The sequence below is a fragment of the Dermacentor variabilis genome, chromosome 9 (assembly GCF_050947875.1).
Source record: "Dermacentor variabilis isolate Ectoservices chromosome 9, ASM5094787v1, whole genome shotgun sequence".
NCBI lineage: Eukaryota > Metazoa > Arthropoda > Arachnida > Ixodida > Ixodidae > Dermacentor > Dermacentor variabilis.
Genome location: NC_134576.1, coordinates 120,251,839 through 120,272,843, shown reverse-complemented (window position 1 = coordinate 120,272,843; position 21,005 = coordinate 120,251,839). Strand labels below are relative to the sequence as shown.

Below are 21,005 nucleotides of genomic sequence, written 5' to 3'. Positions count from 1 at the left end.
GCAGCAACTTAGGCAGGACATCGAAATTCACCATAGTATAGCACGAGTGCTGAAGTGAACGCAACACAGGAATAAATATATTATTTCTTGAAGACATACCGTTCGTAAACAATGCGCAACTGACAGTTAATTAAACACATTTCGTGAATTGTCTCGGTTGCTGTCATTGTTCCTCTCTAACTCGTTCTTTCTTGTTTGGCTTTTGCAGGTCGTGCAGCAGAGGCATTGTATCGTAAAGGCCGCCGGTTACCTCCCTGCCGCGGGCTCAGCATTTCGAGGGTAGCGACATGAAAGTACGCCATTGTAAATTACATTTGCAAGTATATCAATGAGCTCCAGGTGATAAAAATTATTTCATAGCACTCCACTGTACGGCGTGCTTCATCCCGACATCGTGCTTTGGGGCACGTAATACTACGTAATATGTCTTTATTTGCCACAGTGAAGTCTTTCTTTCACGCATGCAATACATGTATTTCCCGATCTCAAGTTGATCTTGCCTGTCCATGCAAGCTAGTTCGAACTCACTGCGCAAGGCTAAGAGGGCACCGGAACCCTGTCTAGCAGCAAGGTTCAATTCTGTAGGCACCCGTCTCCCTCTTCAAGAAAGAAGAACGTTTGCACATTCATTCATTCATTCATTCATCTGCCAGTACAAGCATTGCTTATGCTCTACACGATAAAAACTGAAATGCAAACTGAAGTTCTTGTAAATACTTTGGTGTTAAAACAAGATGTCTCAAAAAAAAAAAAGAAGCTTAGAGCAGTGAAACATGTGCTTCAGTGCATAAGTAGAGAAAAATAGAAACTTCGCGCCAAAACAGAGAATCTTCGGTGAGACTTTATAGGTTACACAGAATTTAAGTTTGGCGGAAGCAGCGACAGATAAGTAAAGAGAAAGTGCGATGTCCCCTTCCGCGGCTGTGGACACAGAGAGAAACTAAATTTTTAGATCATTTGAAATGAATCAATGAATTTGAAACACCTTCATCTTGAATATTATATAAAGAACGTGTCCGGAGGGGAGGCACTAATTTTAAAAAAACAGTTATTATTCCGCAAATATTAAAAGTGCATGAACGTTGTTTAGAGTCGCGCTCAGTAACTAACAACAATCCTTTTGCCCCTTACATACCACTGGACTAATCAAATTAGCAAATCTCTATCGCTTGCTCTAATTGCCAAGATGTTAAAAGAATCGTAGGAAACGAAAGCGGTGCCCGTGGTGTCCTGTGTTTATCTTTGCCGCGTTTATTTCTGCTACAATGACCTCCACAATAATGGGCCGTGTTTGAATGTCCTGAAAAGCGAGAAAGCCCGCGTAATGGGAAAAGCACGACGTGACAATGCACTCGGGCGCAAGTCATAGCAGCCTGATTAACAGGCCTCAGTGGGAAAGCAAGATGAACAAGACTTTAATCTATAACAAGTTGGGTTAGCACTGCAAACGGAAGTGCCCTATTCCTGCTTTCAGTTTCCGTTATTTTGCGTGATTATTGATGCGTAAGCATTGTACGTCCCGTGAGGCAGAAAAACCGGCGTTCTACACAACGAGTGGTACCAAGACACATCAGCATCAGAGACGTCATCAGCGTCTTGTATGACGCCAGTAGAAATACAAAATTGAGATCAGAAAAATTATTAGCAACGTGACCTAAGAGGGAATGCATGGAATTAAGGTAAAGTAAAGTGAATGTAGGTGAAATAAACTGCTTTTAGGTGCATTCAATCCGATTAAGGTGGTTTAAAGTGCACTAATGTAGATTAAGGTGGATTAAGGTTGGTACTAATTAGAGAAAGGTGTGGATTAAGGTGGAATAAATTGGATTAGGGTGAATTAAGCTGGATACAAATGAGAGCCAGGCGGATTAAAGTAGATTTAGGCTGATTCTAATTTGAGCAAAGTTGACTAGGGGATATTAAGGTTGAGGTGTGAAAGACAAGTAACAAAGTATGACGTCACGTTTCAGGAAAAAAATTGCCAGAAGTCATATTGGTTTGATAATGGAAATCTTGTTAGGATACTTAAGTCACTGTCAAGTTTTTTGATCGAGGCTGTTTAGATGAGTTCCGTCACAATTTTCTTGTGATAATAAAATGCACCAAACGAAGAGTGTCCGAGCTCCGATCTTGCTTGGAAACGTAATGACAAAAGATTATCAAATAAAATTTACATTGCGTGTATCTCGTGCGAATAGACAATGGGTTACATGCCTGTACCTTTTAACCAGTTATTCGTAAACTTTGTTTTCTCTTGACGTTACAACGGCTCAGACTAGGATGGCAGCTCAGCCTTTGTACAGGTGCGGTGGCGCAAGCTGACGCCGTGGTGCTGTAACGCAGCCTGTGGGGCAGCAATCTCCGAGCACAGCTTGTCTTGTGCACAAGAATACATAAACATAGGAAAGAATGCTGCTTGCAAACGTGATAACAGGTTTAATATTCATCCCTCATGAAACAGCCTCCAGACTGCTCTGAAACGTAACTCTAATAGGTGCTGCGTACTGGCTGCAAGCAAACTACGACTCACAAAGCAGTGCCCGAGTGCTTTCGAGGGGTGGGAAAACTCGGTCACACAGCTTTGTTGTATCAGTTGCCAGCTTTAAATGCTTATGTGAAGGTTTCCTTTAGTGCTTTACCCGTATGGAGCGAAAGACGAAAACTGTGGCATGATTTTGTGCCTGCTCGCCGCTGCACGTGTAATAGGAAAAGTGTTTTGAAGAAAGTGACACCGCTTATCCACCTGGGCAACCACCTGCGAGTCACAAACTGTCGTTTTTGGCGTTTTTAAGGTATTTAAACACACAGAGATGCTTACGATTGAAATTAGCGTAAGCATTCCGAAGTATTTCAGAGGTAGTCGCTGCTGCAATTTTCATGGTGTTTGTTTATTCTGTAGACCCCCAGACATACCAGGGCGGCCCTTCGTGTGATGAGATACAGGCCGAGAGTTTGATTATAAAAATCGGTGGCATCATTCTAACGGCGGAGAAAAGTTTATGTCTTTATTCAGTTACCTCACAGCCTCCCGAATGAGTAGTGCGTGAAGGGAGGACACAGGGAATTAGCAGAAAGAAATGAGTACAAGGAAATTATACATTTTTAGCGAGTAAATATGAAATAACGAATATCTAAGCATAGAAAAAACGCGATAAACGAAACAAAACCACTGTGTGAAGTAGCTTAAATTCCCGTGTAGCTTCTTTTCGGTGCACCGCGGAATCAAGCTGTAGTTAATTATTAATCCACATGCCTCATATTTTCTGCCTCATGGCCGAACTAAAGTTAACACAAAGCTCTAAAACCAGTGTTATTGCACTGATTCGGCAACTAATGCTTTCAAAAATAAAACAAAGGAGCTTCTGTATACGGGAGGTCGATAGATCGCTGCAATAACTGAAAACTGTAAAATAAAAGTAGACACCGCGAGTTTAACGCAGGACACGTAAGAAAAGCACCAGGATCAATTATAGGCCTTAGAAAGCAGCGACGATAAAAACACCCATGTGAGGGTGTTTATCGGTTCATCACACTCCCAAGCAAGCTGGAGAAAACAAACTCACATTCTTAGTCGCCACCTGTTTTCTCGTAAAGATCAGCACTTTTTTAGGTCTCAGGTCTTCGGGCAGACGTGGCAGTAGAAATACGCGGATGACTCGCTTTAATGACAGGACGCAGTTTCGTCATCACTATCAATTGTATTCTGGTGTAAGCCGCAACCAAAAAACAAGGGATTTCTTGTTATAAACGTCATCTGCTCGAACACAAATCATCTGAGCAATCCAGCTGATGTACCAGTAGATGGTATGATTACCCACGCGAATGCGCATGCGAGCCTGTTGATCGCTTCATCACGCTCTAAATCAAGTTGAAAAAAAAACTCTTATACCTATTTTTTGGCACCGCCTGCTCTCTCGTAAAGATCAGCAGTCCTTTAGCTCCCATCGGGTCTTCGGGCACACGTGCCAGTAGATTTACGAAATCACTCACTCTGATGTCAAGACGCAGTTTCGTCATCACTATCAATTCTATTCTTGTGTAAGCGTCATTCCCACCCAGAAGTATCGAAACAAGAGATTTCTTGTTCAAAACGTCATCTGTGCCAACACAAATTATCTGAGCAATCTAGCTGCTGTAGCAGTACATGGTCTGATTGCGTGTGTGATTAGAGTTTTGACTACACCGTTTATCGATTTCGGAGTACAAAGTACTTGCCGAAAATACGGTTTAAAGTCATAAGCGAAGGCCTCAACACTCAAAACGTTAACTTTGCCAAACATTTCCCAAACAGGGCAACGCGCAGTGCTACAGTGTATTTTGCACAAAGAACGTCGCCTTGCAACCAATCGCTTCCAGCCGCCGAACGACCATATTAGAGAGGAGAATCGAAAATCGAACTGGGCGCCATAATGTCGGAAACAAATTGAGGAGCACAAGATGAGCACAGTATTCAGAAACACCAACCGTATTAGCAGCCTAAATACACAACAAAATGAACAGCCAGTAAAGTAATAAAAGGATGGGCTCACAGTTACAACGCGTAGCAAATAAAAAAAAAGAAATTTCGCAGAGCCAGTTTCGTTTAGGAGAAAGGACATCAAAAGTTCGCTAAGCTCATGTCACACACATGGGAGCTGCCAAGGACGATCCGGCAGTGCAGTACACATTCTGCGAGGACGAACGTTAGGGTTCTCCTTCGAAACTACCGTCCGTCCAACTATCGCTGAGGCGGATTTGGAACAATATCTTTCCCTCTCGGAGGAAATTGCCACTCTGCAGCGAGGGAATATCTTTATGGAATTCGAGGTGAAAGTGTAGCAATGATTTATCATACCGCTGGCATTCTACGGCAAAACAATGTATGTCAAAGCGAGTCAACCAATGACGTTTCTGTGTTGCATTATCCCACACGCTCATCTGCCAAAAAGGTGGCACGCACCTAGAGTCCGCCAGCATCCCGTTAAACTCGACCTTCACCGAGAGACCAGCTGTACTAATACTACCCCACTTGTCGACGGCAACCGTAAAGTACGTGTCTCTCATGTGCCACACCGTAATCTCAGCAAAATTCTTCAACGGTCCGTTATACTTAATGATTTCCTCACTGTTTTCCAGGGTCAGATCGTACTGCACGCTCCCAATTCTTTTAATCAGCGCACTACATAAATGCCGATAGTCACCCATCAAAATGCTACAATGAGCAATTACACGGCTGGACTCTGGCTTCGGGGAATTTTGCCGCGAGTTTTCCAGGTCGGCTAAGTGTTCCAACTTGCGAAGTATCAGATCGTGTTCCGAGCGCAACGTAAGCGACGTTGACGTGCTGGCTTCCTCCTCCGGATTTTGCAGAGAAGTCGGCGGGTGCGACACGGTCGCTGAAATCGTGGCGGTGATTTCACCCATCTCGCCCTCTAAATTGCGCTCGGATGCTCCGATCTCGCGAATGATACCAGCGAACATGGTTTGCTGACTTCTGACTTGTTCTTTAAGCTCATTGAAATGGCTCTGGATCACTGGCAGCAGCCGGTCATGGTTGGCATCTCCCAGCCTCGCCTTCAATTCTTCAAGGGCAGCGTTAACATCTTCAAGGCTCAGTGCTGTACGTTCCGAGGACGGGCACTCTGTGATCCCGGAAGACACACCGGCGTTGCATCCGGCCGCGTAATGCGTTGGCAGGTCTCTGTGCTGGACTCCCTCGCCGCATCGCAAACATTCCACGGTGTGAAATGTGCATTCGTTCTCGTAGTGTTCCAGCATGTGGTCCATGGTGCCCGTGTACTCGCAGCCGTGCGCTTCGTTCCAGCAGTACACCTTAATACAAAATAAAATAAGACATCACAATTGTTGGACGACATATTATTTTTACGAAAGGCGCAATGCTTCGCTCTCCCTACCATTTAAGACGTGCCCTTACGTGAAGTCCGGTTACAACCAACATATACGCGAAACTCTTTAGGGATGTGATGCTTTAGATCACTCGCCAAGCAGTATCTATCTCTCTATAAGCATTAAGAGTAAGCAAACCTAAACAGTAGGTCACGGTGAATATCTTGATTTGGCTCCTTAATAGCAATACAGATACTTAACACATAAAGCAGGTTAGGTAAGCCACAATCAAAGGAAAAGTATGCCATACTTCAACTTTTCTTCCAGCTTCTAACATCTACGGCGAGAGCAGCATTGTTGTACGGTGAAGACCGCCATCTGCTTCTCATTTGCTAGCTTACTCGCTAAATAAGTGCGGTCACGGATTAGGGACCAGATCGCTTTTCTAAGGCGGTTTGTAGGGGAAAACACATTGGGCGGTAGCTGTTCAGGAATAACGTCTTAAATTAAGAATTAGAAGCAAAAGAAATGTCGGAAGCAAAGCTTTTGGTTAGGAGAATCACAAGTGAATTTCGCTTTGCCATGTACCCAACAACATTTCTGATGCTTTAGCGCAAATTTCAAGAGAAGAAAGAGCAATGTTTGAAAAGTTGTGATAATCACTACATGAAATGGACCGATTTCGCATTCTCGCTTCAAATGTCACGTCGAAACGACAATGTCGAAATGTCAGTGTGATGTTGGACATGTAAATTTATTGCCTTTGTTTTTTGCATTTTCCTTTCTAGATCTATCACACTAAAAAATGAAGAAATATTTGGGTCCAACACAATATTTCACCTGAGGGTACATTGAGCTAGTGTTGTTCTAGTGTGTGAGTTTTTATCAACATAGAAAGGGAAATTTAGTCAGGCTAACCTATAACATTAAAGTTCTGCTATAGTAAATCGTACAATCTTACTTCAAGTCATGCAGATAAAAAGCAGCACAACAAATGCTAATGCAGAATTCTCTTAGTCCCCCCTTCTATCCCGCCCCCCCAGAAGAAAGGAACATGAGAAATGGTTTTTCACCCTCACCTTCAAGGTATTTGCTATTCTTGTAAGGAATTCATAACCGACGCAATCCGCTTCTTCGAATTGCACTTGATCCAATGGACACTGTCCAACGCTCCCTTCCAGACTGGCTGCGTGGCAAGATTCGCACAGAGCATGCGAGCACGCTAACAGCAGCATCCGTTTCGGGATCATGCGGCAGAGGCTGCATACACGTGAACTGGGAACCTCGTCGACGAACCGCGTCGGTCGCCAGTTGACGCCGGCGACGACGTGGTCGCGAAAACGGTGCACCCGTCCCAGTCCGTGATCCGGCATGACGGTGTCTTCTGGCACGAATCCTACGCTCGAACAAGAGTGCAGAGGCGTTTTCAATCGAGCTTATCGCCACTGTGTGGTCTCATACAGTTTGACCGAAGCAGCCACAAGGTCAGATAAAATGAGCCCTGCACCCAATGTCACGTACAATGCCGAGCACTTATCGTAGACTTGACTTCTGCAACGCGGCGAGGAACAAGTGCTTCGTTATCGTCACCGGCAGTATTTCCTTTTATATACCGCGGATTCCGCCGCAGCGATTGCACATAGATTGTGCTCGTTTTGCTGTTATCACTTACGTCCATACCGCTATTCAACTTGGCTAAGCAACTGAGACACGACGAGAAAATGACTGACTTGTAATCGTCAGCGAACATATTGCACGTCGTATAAAGAAAGCTTCTCCATGTGAATTGGTATCAGAGAAAGGCAAAATCAAACATACGAATAGCGTATTTAAACAAACAATGCAGATGCCTTTATTGCAGAACAAAACGAAATTTAAAAGTTTAGCCGGACGGGCAAATCACTGACCGCAATAGCAATGTTTAGCGTAAAGCTTCAACTCCTCAGGCGATGTTCTTACTGTACGTAGTTACGATGTATTGGTCCAACACATCACGCAAGGACGCTCCAGCTGTGCAGAGGGAACAGCCCCCTGACAGCTGCCAGGCGTCTCACAACGCACTCTCGATGAAGAGCACAGCCAGGTGGCATTGCAGGCGTCGAACCTCGGTTGCACACGAGATGAGACCAACGATAAACCATCAACGTTAGTCAGTATCGTCTTAGTTTATCAGTCAGCGTCCAATAATTCTAATTTTTATAATGTATAATCTATAATCTCAATACGATTTAAAAAATCCTGACGAAATATGTACAAAGTTCTGCATTTACATTTTTTTAAATTCATATACTTCACAGGCTCCAGGAGGAGTATTGCGTGAGGGGGGTGGTACAGATAACAATTGTGGAGCAAGAACATGTTTTTTGTTGCATAAATATGAACAGAACGAGAATGAAATAATAAACAATAGAGCACGAAATCAATAAAGATAAAAAGAAAGCAAAGTAATCTAACAGTTGTTAACTTTTCAATATACAGAAAAGCAAACAACCATAGAACAAATGCTTACATAAATACACAACAATGAAGTTAAGAGCAACAAAACTAAAACAGATGCTTGTTTTTAGCTAAGTGCTAGCCAAATATTGCACTGATTTTTTGTGTGAAGGTTAATGGGTCGTTAAAGGGACACTAAAGGTTACCAGAAACTCAAGTTAAAGTGGTAGAGCAATGTTCTAGAACGTCTAAGGCGTCAATATAATCGCGAACGGAGCTTTAGTAACCGAGAAATTGAGGTAAATGCATGACACGATTTGAGACCCCCCAGCGACATTCCGGTACTAGCCCGATGACGAAAGGACTCCGCATAATTTGTGTTACTAATACTCAACTACTCGTATTAAAAATATCATTTCATTCGATTATAAGACGGAAAAAAATGCTACTTGTCTACGTCTATTCGATTCTAAGAAAAAATAACATTTTGACGTTACCCTTCAGTAATATGGGTGTTCGAAAGGTTTCGTTTTCGCTCGACTCTGCGCGCTCGACTCTGCGCCGCGCACGCTTTGGAGTTTCAGTAGTTTCGTTATCGCGTCGTGCTGTGAGGGTTCTGCTGGCTCGCGAAACTTTCATTTGGAACAAGCAGCGAGAATGCCACGTCCATGTGATGTCGTGGGAAGCCCTCGTTGCTTTCCCGCTCCGGAGAGCCGGTGTCGAGGCCGCCGTCGTAGTACGCAACGACGCCGGCAGTGCGAGCCCTCAGCAGCAGGTCGCGCTCGTCGGGGCTCAAATCGCTGAAGTTGAGCCCACCATCGCGAGCCAATCTGTCGGTGTCAGGGTCCATTGCGACGAGCGTCGAAGTTAGCGTCATAGAATGAAGTACCAGCTGATGGGCGTCTTGCGCTGGAGTTTGAGGTATAGTAGCGGCGCCTGGTGGCGGTGCGGGAAACGACGTCTGGGTCGTGCCAGCTTGGGTCGTATTGAGCCCTGGCTGTGGCGAAGCACGTTTCTAGGCCGAGTTTTGCGTCGATTCGCACATTTGTAAGCCCTGTTGCGAGTGCGAAAAGGCTCGTCGCTTCTCATAGACCACGCCGACCACGCTGCGAGCTCGCCGCAGCCTTATAGTTTAACGAAAACGGACTCTCCGTGTGCCGTGGGACGTAATTCGTTTCTCCTTCCACTAGCCGCCATACTCCCGCTTTCGCTCTGCTGTCGGCTCTGTCTTGGCTCTGTTTCTGGCCGCGCGTTTGCGTTTTGCGCAGAAAAGCCGTAGCGCCGTCTGCGAACGCCGTTCTACTCACCGATGGCGCAACGTCACTATGAGACCATGATGTCAGTACTCCTCGATCGGAGGGCGGGCGACTTGAACTGCGCTAGAGGTACGCGGACGCATCAGAACGCATTTTCTCTTAAAATAAGTCTCTCCTTGGCACGAAACAAGCGTTTCGAGGTTTCTGTGATGGTATTTCAACAGTCCACGTTGACTTAATAGTAACCTTTAGTGTCCCTTTAATGTCAGCAATGTTATCAGGAAAACCATTCCACAGCGCAATCGCAGGTGGCAAAGCTGAGCAATTGGATGCATTGGTGTGACCGAAGATGCGCAGGAAACAAATGATTACGCTGACGTCTAAATGTGCGGGAGAGACGAACGAGCGATAAAGTAGATGGGCGTACATTATGCATATTTCGGGCAGAAGACAAAGTAATGGTATATTCCTGCGTGATTAGAAAGATGAAAGCGACAACCACAATTTTATGTTAGTTACGCACGAAAATGGACCATAATATCTGGCAATGAAACGTGCAGCGCGGTTTTGGATCGACTCGAGAAGATGGATTAGATATGCCTGATGAGGTGACCATATAGAAGCTGCGAATTCGAGCTGCGGTTGCACTAATGTTTGGTAGGCTATCTTTCTGGTGAGGGAAGGAGAGGCTGCGCAGGTTATGTTTTAGATATCCGAGAGTCCGCGATGCTTTAGTCGTTATTTTATCAATGTGGGATGACCATGAAAGACTAGGTGTTAGAATAATGCCAAGGTACTTGTCTGAAGATGTGCGAGCGACGATACTATTGCCAAGTGAGTAAATGAATATACAGCAGGATTTCTTGCGAGTAAATCTCATTAGATTGCACTTGCTAGTGTTCAGGGTCATTTTGCAATCCAAACACCAGTTAGTGACAAATTGAAGGTCATGTTAGAGAGCGATAGGATCAGCGGGGGAGCTGATTTGACGGTAGCTAACGCAGTTAACTGCAAATAGTCGAACATTGGATTTAATGTTAGAGGGCAAGTCATTCATGAAAATCAGGAAGAGTCAGGAAAATTGATGGGAATAATACGAACTGTGGGAATCAGCGGACGGGTCGCTTATTTAATGTAAATGCATGCTTGTCTTATGGCTTAACATACTGACGTCACGTAATGTTAACAGCTGCTGCGTTACGTTATACAGGTGCCATACCTTGATGCTATGTGCACGGGATGGCATTGCTCGGGTTGATGCAATACGCGGAAATTAATTAGGTTGACTTCTTTCCTGTGCAGAACTGAACCATCCTCCCGGCTAGACATATCGCTACATCCATACCCAAGCCGTCTTTCCACATGCTCAAAAACCACGATCATGCCGGTGTGTTACGCTGCAAGTGGACATGCAAGTAAGGGTGCTCGCAATGTAACGCTTGACGCTTACCGCTCCTACCCCGTATGAAATGTCAGGGCTATTTGCACCATTTCATGAATGCGTTGGTGAATGTTCTTTAGCATAAATCTCGTTTTACATTTGCGGCCGCACTTTAGACACAAGTGGCGCTCATGACGGCACTCAGACGAGGACCAAATGCGAGGTTACTCGAGCACAACAGCTGTGAGATTCGCCGATTCCGCTAGTTGGCTGAGCACATCAAGGAAAATGTGGCTGAGGCTGCGGCTGTGGCTAGCAGCTTCACAGGCGGCTTGACTCTGCACGTGGGAACTCCATTCAGGCTCCGTCGCCCTGCTGGCGGTGACCTTATTCTGCAAAATGTGCCCCAGATTCGTTGTCGGGTTTTTTGACACCACTGCTTCATCGCTGTTTCACGGTAAGGCCACAGGGAGTTCTTTTGCGCGTTGTTAAAGACTGATTCTTTTCGTAGTTCTTTGTGTCCCTGTTAGCCGCTATTTGGGATCGCGACACTGGAGCGATCGGATGGGAACTCGGCGCTGACGCCCGTGGTTGTACCTGGGTCGCAAGCCCCAAGGGTAGCGTTGGCCTGGCGGCCTGGGGTACAACTCGAAGCATCCGAAGGTCCCGGCAAAGCATGAGTCGACTGGTAACAACGAAACAACTTGTTTATTTTAACATCGCAAAGAGTTGGCGGTCAGGTTGACCGAAGTAGAGAGACGGGAGAGCACTTCACTCAACAGAAGAAATCGGAGCCCTCCTCTGGCGTCCGGGGGCAGCTGTTTTTATACTCTCGCAGTTGAGGGCAAGAAGGAACCCCTCAAAAGACGAGCACGTGAATGTACAATGGGCTAATGGTGACGCACACTGTCGTAGCGATGCCGTAGCACCATGTCGTGGCGCTGCGCACGATCTCGTAGCACCTGGTCGTGGCGCTGCGCAGCACACTGTCGTGGCGCTGCGCAGCATACTGTCGTGGCGCTGCCGGTCGGACACAATGACTGTAACGAGAAGATGGTCCCTGCTTTGGCATCGCCTGTTTCGGGCACAATGACTGGAACGAGATCCCTGCTTTGGCATCGCCTGTTTCGGGCCCAATAACTGGAAGGAGATCCCTGCTTTGGCCTCGCCTGTTTCGGGCACAATGACTGGAACGAAATCCCTAGGCGGTCGCATCGCCGCAGACGCGCCTGGAAACACCTGGCGATGAGTGTTGCGGTGACGACGATCGGGCCAAAATGTCCGCCGCCCCGCCGCCGTCGCGCCGGCAAAACCACGTGTCGCAGGCGAAACGCAACAGACCGCCCCGCCGGGGAAAGGAGATCCCGATGGACAGGGGACTGCATCCGCTGTCCGGAGGGATGTCGCTCGATGATGCTCATAACCGAAGTCGGGCGTCCCTTGACGTTTCTTGAGCGCAGCGCACAGAGAAGGCCTCGTTCTCTCGTTCAGGTTCGCACGGGACACTGCAAAGTGACTTCGGGAGAGTTCACATTTTTGTTCTCGTTCCCGGCAAGCGTTAGAACTACGCTGAAAACTCAACCGCTCAGTCAGCAAGCACGGCACAACCCTCACTAAGCCCTGCCAGGCTCTTTCCCCTTTTTATACCACTGCCTAGTTCCTTACAGTAGTCTAGCATCACTCAGAACGCGTCCACAAATTGAAAAATTGCACTAGAAAGCATATCATCACTTTGAAACACTAAACAAAAGCAATATGTTAAAAAAAAATCCTGCCTCAGGAAGAAAAACATCAGTAACAAACAATTTTGAGGCTGATTCCTACGTTAGGGGCTTCGACTTAAGCCATCGGCGTTACCGTTGAGACTCCCCTTTTTGTAACGCACCTCAAAGGAATATTGTTGTAAAGCGAGGCTCCAGCGCAGGAGGCGGCCATTTTTGGGAGAGATGGTCTGCAGCCATTGGAGAGGGCAGTGATCTGTCTCAATGATAAACCTCGAGCCGGCTAGATAGCATGACAATTTCTGAACGGCCCACACGAGACATGCACACTCTTTCTCGGTGGCGCTATACGCCTGCTCACGACTGGTCAGCTTACGACTAGCATACAGGACGGGGTGTTCTACTTCTCCATTTTCCCGTTGGCACAGTACAACGCCCATGCCTCGCTCACTAGCATCGCACTGAACAATGAACCCTTTTGTATAGTCTGGCGATCGTAGCACAGGCTGGCTTGTTAGGGCACTCTTTAGGGCGCTAAAAGCTCTTTCCTTTGTCTCGTCCCAGACGACTGTTTGAGGCTCTGTCTTTCTTAGAGCATCCGTCAGGGGAGCCGCGATATCAGAGTACCTAGGGATGTACCTCTGATAGTAGCCGGCGACACCTAAGAACGACCGAATATCGGTCTTTGTGCGCGGTTGCGGAAAGTCTCGCACAGCGGCCACTTTTATTTCAGAGGGGCGGCGACGACCCTGACCAATCACGTGACCGAGGTAGACAACCTCGGCCTGTGCTAACTGGCACTTAGGAGCCTTTACTGTCAAGCCTGCTTCGCGCAGGCGGGTTAGCACTGCCCGCAAGTGTGTCATATGCTCAGACCAGGATGCGGAGAATATCGCTACGTCGTCTAGATACGGTAAAGCGAATTCTTGCTGTCCCCGCAACACTTTATCCATGAGACTTGAAAAACAGTATGGCGCGTTCTTCAAACCAAAACTCAACACTTTAGGACGGAATGTTCCCATTGGTGAAATGAACGCCGCATACCTACTAGCCTCTTCTGTAAGTGGAACCTGCCAATAACCCCTGACAAGATCTAGGGTGGAAATAAACTGAGCGCTACTAACTTTCTCAAGGCGCTCCTCGATGTTAGGGATCGGATAAATTTGATCCTTAGTGATGGAATTAAGCCTGCGGTAGTCGACGCAAGGACGAGGTTCCTTGCCCGGTACCTCAACTAAAATCAAAGGGGAGGTATAATCACTCTCACCTGCCTCAATAACACCGAGCTGTAGCATTTTCTTTACCTCAGCCTCCATAATATCGCTCTGGCGGGGTGACACCCGATACGCCTTGGATCGTACTGGCTCTGTGGAGGTAAGTTCTATATCATGAGTAAGTACAGAAGTCCTACCAGGCCTCTCAGAGAACAGACCTTGAAACTCTTGTAATAGCTGGTGTAGTTCGGTTTTCTGCTCAGGCGACAGCGGTGCTTTACTGATAAGGTCACTAATGACTTGACCGGTGTCTTCCCTGTTCGTCACTGAGCCTAGTCCCGGAAGCTCGACCGGAAGCTCTTCAGGAACGTTTACCATCATGCACACCACTGCTTCCCTTTGTCTATAAGGTTTGAGCAGATTACAGTGGTAAACTTGCTGTGCTTTCCGCTTTCCTGGCAGACTTACCACGTAGTTAACGTCCGACAGTTTCTGAACAATTCGCGCTGGGCCCTCCCACTGCACGTCTAGTTTGTTGTTTAGCGATGTGCGCAATATCATGACCTCATCGCCAACCTCAAAACGACGGGCCCTGGCTGTCCGATCATAATAAACCTTGGCCCTCTGCTGGGCCTTTGTCATTGCTTCACCTGACAACTCCTGTGCCCTTCTTAAGCGTTCGAGGAGCTTAAGCACGTACTCCACCACGACTGGGTCGTCGCCCCTACCTTCCCATGATTCTCGAAGCATGCGAAGCGGAGATCGAAGCGAGCGACCGTACACCAGTTCAGCTGGCGAAAACCCCGTAGCCGCATGCGGCGCGGTCCTTAAAGCAAACATCACCCCAGGCAGACACAGCTCCCAGTCAGTTTGATGTTCAAAACACAAGGCTCTCAACACGCGCTTCATGACGGAGTGGAGCTTCTCAACGGAATTCGACTGTGGGTGGTACACTGAGCTGTGTAGCAGCTTTACCCCACACCTTTCGAGAAAAGTTGTCGTCAAAGCGCTAGTAAACACTGTGCCCTGATCTGATTGAATTTCTGCAGGAAAACCAACTCGCGCAAATATGGACAGTAGTGCATTAACTATCTCAACTGAGCTGAGTTCTTTAAGCGGCACTGCTTCAGGGAACTTTGTCGCTGGGCAGATCACAGTCAAAATGTGTCTGTACCCCGTGGCTGTTACCGGCAGAGGTCCCACTGTATCAATAACGAGCCGTCTAAAAGGCTCCGTAATGATAGGTACCAATTTCAACGGCGCCCTCGATTTGTCCCCTGGTTTGCCCACCCGCTGACAAGTGTCACATGTCCTCACGAAATGGTCTGCGTCCTGAAAACACCCTGGCCAATAGTACTCTTGCAAGAGACGGTCCTTAGTTTTCTTAACTCCTAGGTGTCCGGACCACGAACCCCCATGTGACAAGCGCAACAGATCCTGACGATAGCATTGAGGCACGACCAGCTGATCGTACTCCACTCCTCGGCGGTCTAGATACTTCCGGTACAGGACTCCACCTCTTTCCACAAAACGCGCAGTTTTCCTGGCGATACCTTCTTTGACATTGCAGCGCACGTTTTCCAGGCTGCCATCCTTTTTTTGCTCGGCTATCAAAGCCGTCCGGCTGACTTTTAGCAACCTATCAAGTCCGTCTGACGTAGGCGCGATGAGCAAATCAGTAGATAGCTCTTCTAACTTTCCCGCGTCGGGATTTTCCTCTCCAGTATCTGGCGCCTTCAACGCTACAGACTCAATTCTATTCTGTTCGGGCGTGCTCTGAATATCAGCTTGCTGCGCCTCTGACCCTTTTCCGTTGTTTGATAACGTCGGCCCCGCAACTACCGCCTTTGCAGCGAGCTCCCGAACCTTCGATCTGGTTAAGGCCTGAACACTAGCTTCACCAAACAAAAGCCCCTTCTCGCGCAGGAGGTGATCGGACCTGTTTGAAAATAGGTACGGGTACTGGGGTGGCAGCATAGATGACACTGCCGCCTCCGTCTCAAGCGCTCCGAAAGGTCCTTCAATAAGCACTTTTGCTACCGGCAGACACACGCTATGAGCTTCCACGGCTTGCTTGATCCACGCGCACTCGCCCGTGAACATATGGGGTTCTACGTAAGACGGGTGAACTACATCCATCGTAGCTGCGGAATCGCGAAGCACTCGGCACTCTTTCCCGTTTACGAGGAGGTCTCGCATGTAAGGCTCAAGAAGCTTCATGTTCTCGTCAGTGCTGCCTATTGAAAAAAACACAACTTTTGGTGTTGTTTCCGGACACTGCGCCGAAAAGTGACTCGGCTTCTGGCACGTATAACAAACGCCCGCTCGCCTCATCTCGAACCGCTTTCTGCGTTCGGCTTCGGCTGCCGTCTCTTTACGTTTGGTCGGATTGCTTTCACTCGCATCCTCACTACGCGTGTCCCCCTTAAATCTCATGGGCGTGAACCTTGGCCTCTCAGACTTGGAGCCAAATTCACCCTTTTGACCGTCCTTAGCTCCGCGAGCTCGACGCGTCACAAACTCCTCGGCTAGCTCAGCGGCTCTAGCCACCGTACTCACGTCTGGCCTATCCAAGACCCAGTATCGCACGTTCTCCGGTAACCGACTATAAAACTGTTCTAGCCCGAAACACTGCAGAACTTTATCGTGGTCACCAAACGCTTTCTCTTCTTTGAGCCACTCCTGCATGTTCGACATAAGCCTATACGCAAACTCTGTATATGACTCACTTTTGCCTTTCTCATTTTCCCGAAACTTCCGACGGAACGCTTCCGCAGACAGCCGGTACTTTTTTAGCAGACTCGATTTTACTTTGTCGAAATCCTCTGCTTCCTCTCTATCCAAGCGAGCGACTACGTCGGCCGCCTCGCCGGGTAACAAAGTGAGCAAGCGCTGTGGCCACGTTTCCCGAGAGAACCCCTGCTTCTCGCACGTTCGCTCAAAGTTAACCAGGAACAAACCAATGTCCTCTCCAAGCTTAAACGGCCGCATTAGGTCAGTCATTTTGAACAATACGCGTTCTCCTGCACCGTGTGCCTGACTTCCATTACGAGCGCGTTCCATCTCTATCTCGAGACGCTTCATTTCCAAAGCGTGTTGACGGTCACGCTCTTCTTTTTTCTCTTGTTGCTCTCGCTCTTTCTGTTCTTTACGTTCGCGCTCTTCTCTTTTTGCAGTCTCCCTCTCTTCAATAGTCTCAAGGCATTCCGACAGCTCGTCATCCTCAGCCTCTAACTCAAGAATAGCCTTTATCAGTTCTGGTTTTCTGAGTTTGTCTGAGACATCCAGACCCAACTCTCTTGCAAGCTCCAACAATTTCGGTTTGCGCAACGACTTCAAATCCATGGCTGCTCTGAATGCTGCTTTCTCTACTGCTTACTATTGTCTTGCCGCAAACTAACCCGGCAGCAACGACAACCACAATTACCAGCTCTGTTTCTGACACTAACAAAAAGCCTGGCAACGCTCAGAAGAAGAAAGTCCCGCACTCACCAAACCTCGCAGGCAGGAATTCCGCGCAGTCGTTCCGCTGCAGGCAACCAGTCGTCACACAGGGCTCGTTGCACTGCTCCCGGATCGTCGTTGAGCTGCTCAGCATACTGTCAACTGCATCTCTTTGCTGCTGGCCTCCGTTGTCGCGATCTCGCCGCTGGCAGACAGTTGTTTGAAGTCGTAGGCGATCTCACCGCTGGCAACCAGATATTTGGGATCGCGACACTGGAGCGATCGGATGGGAACTCGGCGCTGACGCCCGTGGTTGTACCTGGGTCGCAAGCCCCAAGGGTAGCGTTGGCCTGGCGGCCTGGGGTACAACTCGAAGCATCCGAAGGTCCCGGCAAAGCATGAGTCGACTGGTAACAACGAAACAACTTGTTTATTTTAACATCGCAAAGAGTTGGCGGTCAGGTTGACCGAAGTAGAGAGACGGGAGAGCACTTCACTCAACAGAAGAAATCGGAGCCCTCCTCTGGCGTCCGGGGGCAGCTGTTTTTATACTCTCGCAGTTGAGGGCAAGAAGGAACCCCTCAAAAGACGAGCACGTGAATGTACAATGGGCTAATGGTGACGCACACTGTCGTAGCGATGCCGTAGCACCATGTCGTGGCGCTGCGCACGATCTCGTAGCACCTGGTCGTGGCGCTGCGCAGCACACTGTCGTGGCGCTGCGCAGCATACTGTCGTGGCGCTGCCGGTCGGACACAATGACTGTAACGAGAAGATGGTCCCTGCTTTGGCATCGCCTGTTTCGGGCACAATGACTGGAACGAGATCCCTGCTTTGGCATCGCCTGTTTCGGGCCCAATAACTGGAAGGAGATCCCTGCTTTGGCCTCGCCTGTTTCGGGCACAATGACTGGAACGAAATCCCTAGGCGGTCGCATCGCCGCAGACGCGCCTGGAAACACCTGGCGATGAGTGTTGCGGTGACGACGATCGGGCCAAAATGTCCGCCGCCCCGCCGCCGTCGCGCCGGCAAAACCACGTGTCGCAGGCGAAACGCAACACCGCATGAACGAGAAACGGAGGAGGGCGATAGCGTCCGTGAAGCCATAAACAGCTCCTGCCCATTAGTAACGCTTAATTTCATTTCGCAATATTTTTTATTATTATTATTATGCGCAGCAATGAGTGGTAATGTCAGCGATAACATCGACGCGGCAGCATGCAAGCTGCGAGGCACGTTTGAAACAATGGCGAAGTTGGGAAATGGTTGATTTCTACACCAAGCCCACAACACAAGACAAGGACAGAGTGAAAACCGACTTGTGCGCTAGGTGCAGTAATGGAACACCAACGTGCCCAAACTTACGTTCGTTCAAGTAAAATGGTTCGTTAAGGATTACGGTCTATAAACACATGCCACTTCGTGCAGAGGGCTTTGTGTTGATTTATTCGAGAAGGTTGTGCGAAGGGGCTTTTAAAGAGGATGGTGCGACAGTTTTTCAAAAGAAATATGGCTTTATCTAAAGCCGTACACGTGCACTATTTGCAGCGTGGCAAGAACGCGCTCTCTCCTCCTCTGTGCCAGGCTATGTGCACTCATGCGTTGTAAGTCGTTTTGCACTGGGCTGAAGATACGTGTTTTCACGTTTTAATTGTGTATGGAGTCCTTACCGCAGAAAGTATCTTGTTTCTCAGCATTTATTATGGCGCTTCCTTGGCAGCCATTCTTTTTCATAACATACATTTACACCACAGACAGTCGCTGTGTTAGGTCAGAAAAGTAGGCATTGCACCAAGGAACGTAGCATCTCCATTCATAAACTTTGAAGGCTGCAGTATCGCTCACCGTGTGCCTGTGTAATTTAACGTATTGCAAGAATCTCCACTATTCCTTCCTCAAGATACACTCTACACCCAAAGGACATCACATATATTCAAGGGAACATTTCCCAGTATCAGAAGACTATTGCAACGCCTCGAAGACAGCAACTGAAGACCCCAACATTTCGAAGTGCTTAATTTGCTGAGATGCCAGTATCTTGCAGCTGCTTAATAAGGGGCTTACTTGATTACGCATTAAAGATGATGATGTTGGTGCGTGTCCAATTGCTTATGTAGCCAATTCATTTTGGCACGCGACCATTAACATAATTTTGCTACCTTGAATCGCCTTCCTGCGTAGAAGTACGAAAAAGCGTCATATTTATTCCTTTCAAAGCAATGCCATACTGAGTAAATTATTTGCTGGCTAGTCTGTGTTTTTTGTTTTTTTTTCATTATCTGGCTACGTACAACTCGTCTCGTTTGTGTTGTTGTACTTGTACGAAGTTTCTTAACATCATGCCACTAAATTCCGACAATTCTCTATTATACCAGTGTCACACGACCGCTTACGTTCGAGATCAAGCCCGATGCGGATCGAAATTCTCGACTGCGATTGGCTAACTCGCGCAGTTTGCGCAAAAGAACCAATCGGGACCGAGAAGATTCAATCCGTATCAGGCTTCATTGCGACGAAAACTGCGCCAGTTGACACCCGTATTACTTGCATTTCGCAGTTTCTTCCTGTTTTTATCTATCTGCCACTTTTCTTGCAATCTTGCTGCAATAAATTCTTGTCTGCTATTTTCGTGTTTTTGGCTGTCCAGAAATCTGATTGATATTGAAGGAACGTAGTAGTTCTGCGGAAACCCGCAAGGTGGAGAGAAGTAATGAATAAAGGGAAAATGAGACATCCACCCGTTCGTCCTGTCCCGGGTTCGAGTCCCGGACCAGGACTAATTTTTCTTCAACTATGAGGCTTTTCTTTCGAGGAACCCGTATGGGTTTCCTTTGTAGCAATTGCTACGAACGGGTGGATGTCTCATTTTCCCCTTTATATTGAAGGAACGTGACACATTTATTTAGGATACTCTTTTTGGCGGGAATTGTCAGAGGTACAATTTCACAAACGATAATTCCACTTCCTCAAAACAGCTCGCATGACTGTTGAGCGAAGTAACATCTTTAAACATAACGAACATGAATTTATATAAAACAACCATTAAGTGAAACATCACCTTTGTGCGCTCGTCGTCGCAACATATAAACAGCGGCGAAAGCGCGAGAATGAAATCATTCAATACACGCAACAATACTGGTGACACACGAAAAGTAAAAAAACAAAAAAAGAAATTCGGGTGTCTGAGATTCGGCGACATTCGGCGGCGGTCTCGGAGGCTGCTGAGATTCGCTCGATTCCGCTAGGTGAGCTGAGAGCCAAAGGCGATAGTGTCCTGACTTTACGATTACTATAGTACGCTATGGATCGCCATCCACTTCGCACTTGCGCCGTGCGCTGTCCATTGATTTCTGCGCGAAAATAGTGAACTACAGAAGCAGAGATATTTGCAACCACTAAGAACTAGTTCATCTTTATCAATCAGGCGCCGCTCTTACACTCCAACAGTGGGCACATCCGACAGCAACAGTCTTGTTTTAGCACGTTCGGCGTAGACCCTGTCTGTAATGTGGTTCGAGAAGAGATAGTAGCCGTTGTACATCTTCTCCCACGTCACACCCGACAGGTCTCCCCCTTTAGAGTAGTTTCGCCGTTTGACACGCCTGGAAAATTGGCAGTATTCTTGGCAAAGAACGCGTAAAATTGGCAAAGAACGCGTAAAAGTGAAACCAATGTTTAGAGCACGAAGAAGCGATGAAAAAAATAATCTACATCTAAGCACAGATAA

General features: G+C 47.5%; 1 protein-coding gene across 1 annotated transcript; it reads right to left on the bottom strand.

The window, feature by feature from the left end:
- Positions 1-4,442: 4,442 nt before the first annotated feature.
- Positions 4,443-7,330, bottom strand: LOC142557388 (uncharacterized). The gene is made up of 2 exons (XM_075669189.1): positions 6,906-7,330; positions 4,443-5,811 (listed from the first exon to the last, which is right to left on the bottom strand). Exons 1-2 carry the CDS (start codon positions 7,197-7,199, stop codon positions 4,684-4,686), a joined length of 1,422 nt encoding a protein of 473 aa, XP_075525304.1. The 5' UTR covers positions 7,200-7,330; the 3' UTR covers positions 4,443-4,683.
- Positions 7,331-21,005: the final 13,675 nt, after the last annotated feature.

Excerpts from the sequence above, each read along its gene's own strand:
- LOC142557388 (XM_075669189.1), bottom strand. The coding sequence starts at position 7,199 with ATGCCGGATCACGGACTGGGACGGGTGCACCGTTTTCGCGACCACGTC. Across the intron at positions 5,812-6,905 it reads GAATAGCAAATACCTTGAAG|GTGTACTGCTGGAACGAAGC; the intron begins GTGAGGGTGAAA and ends TTTTGTATTAAG.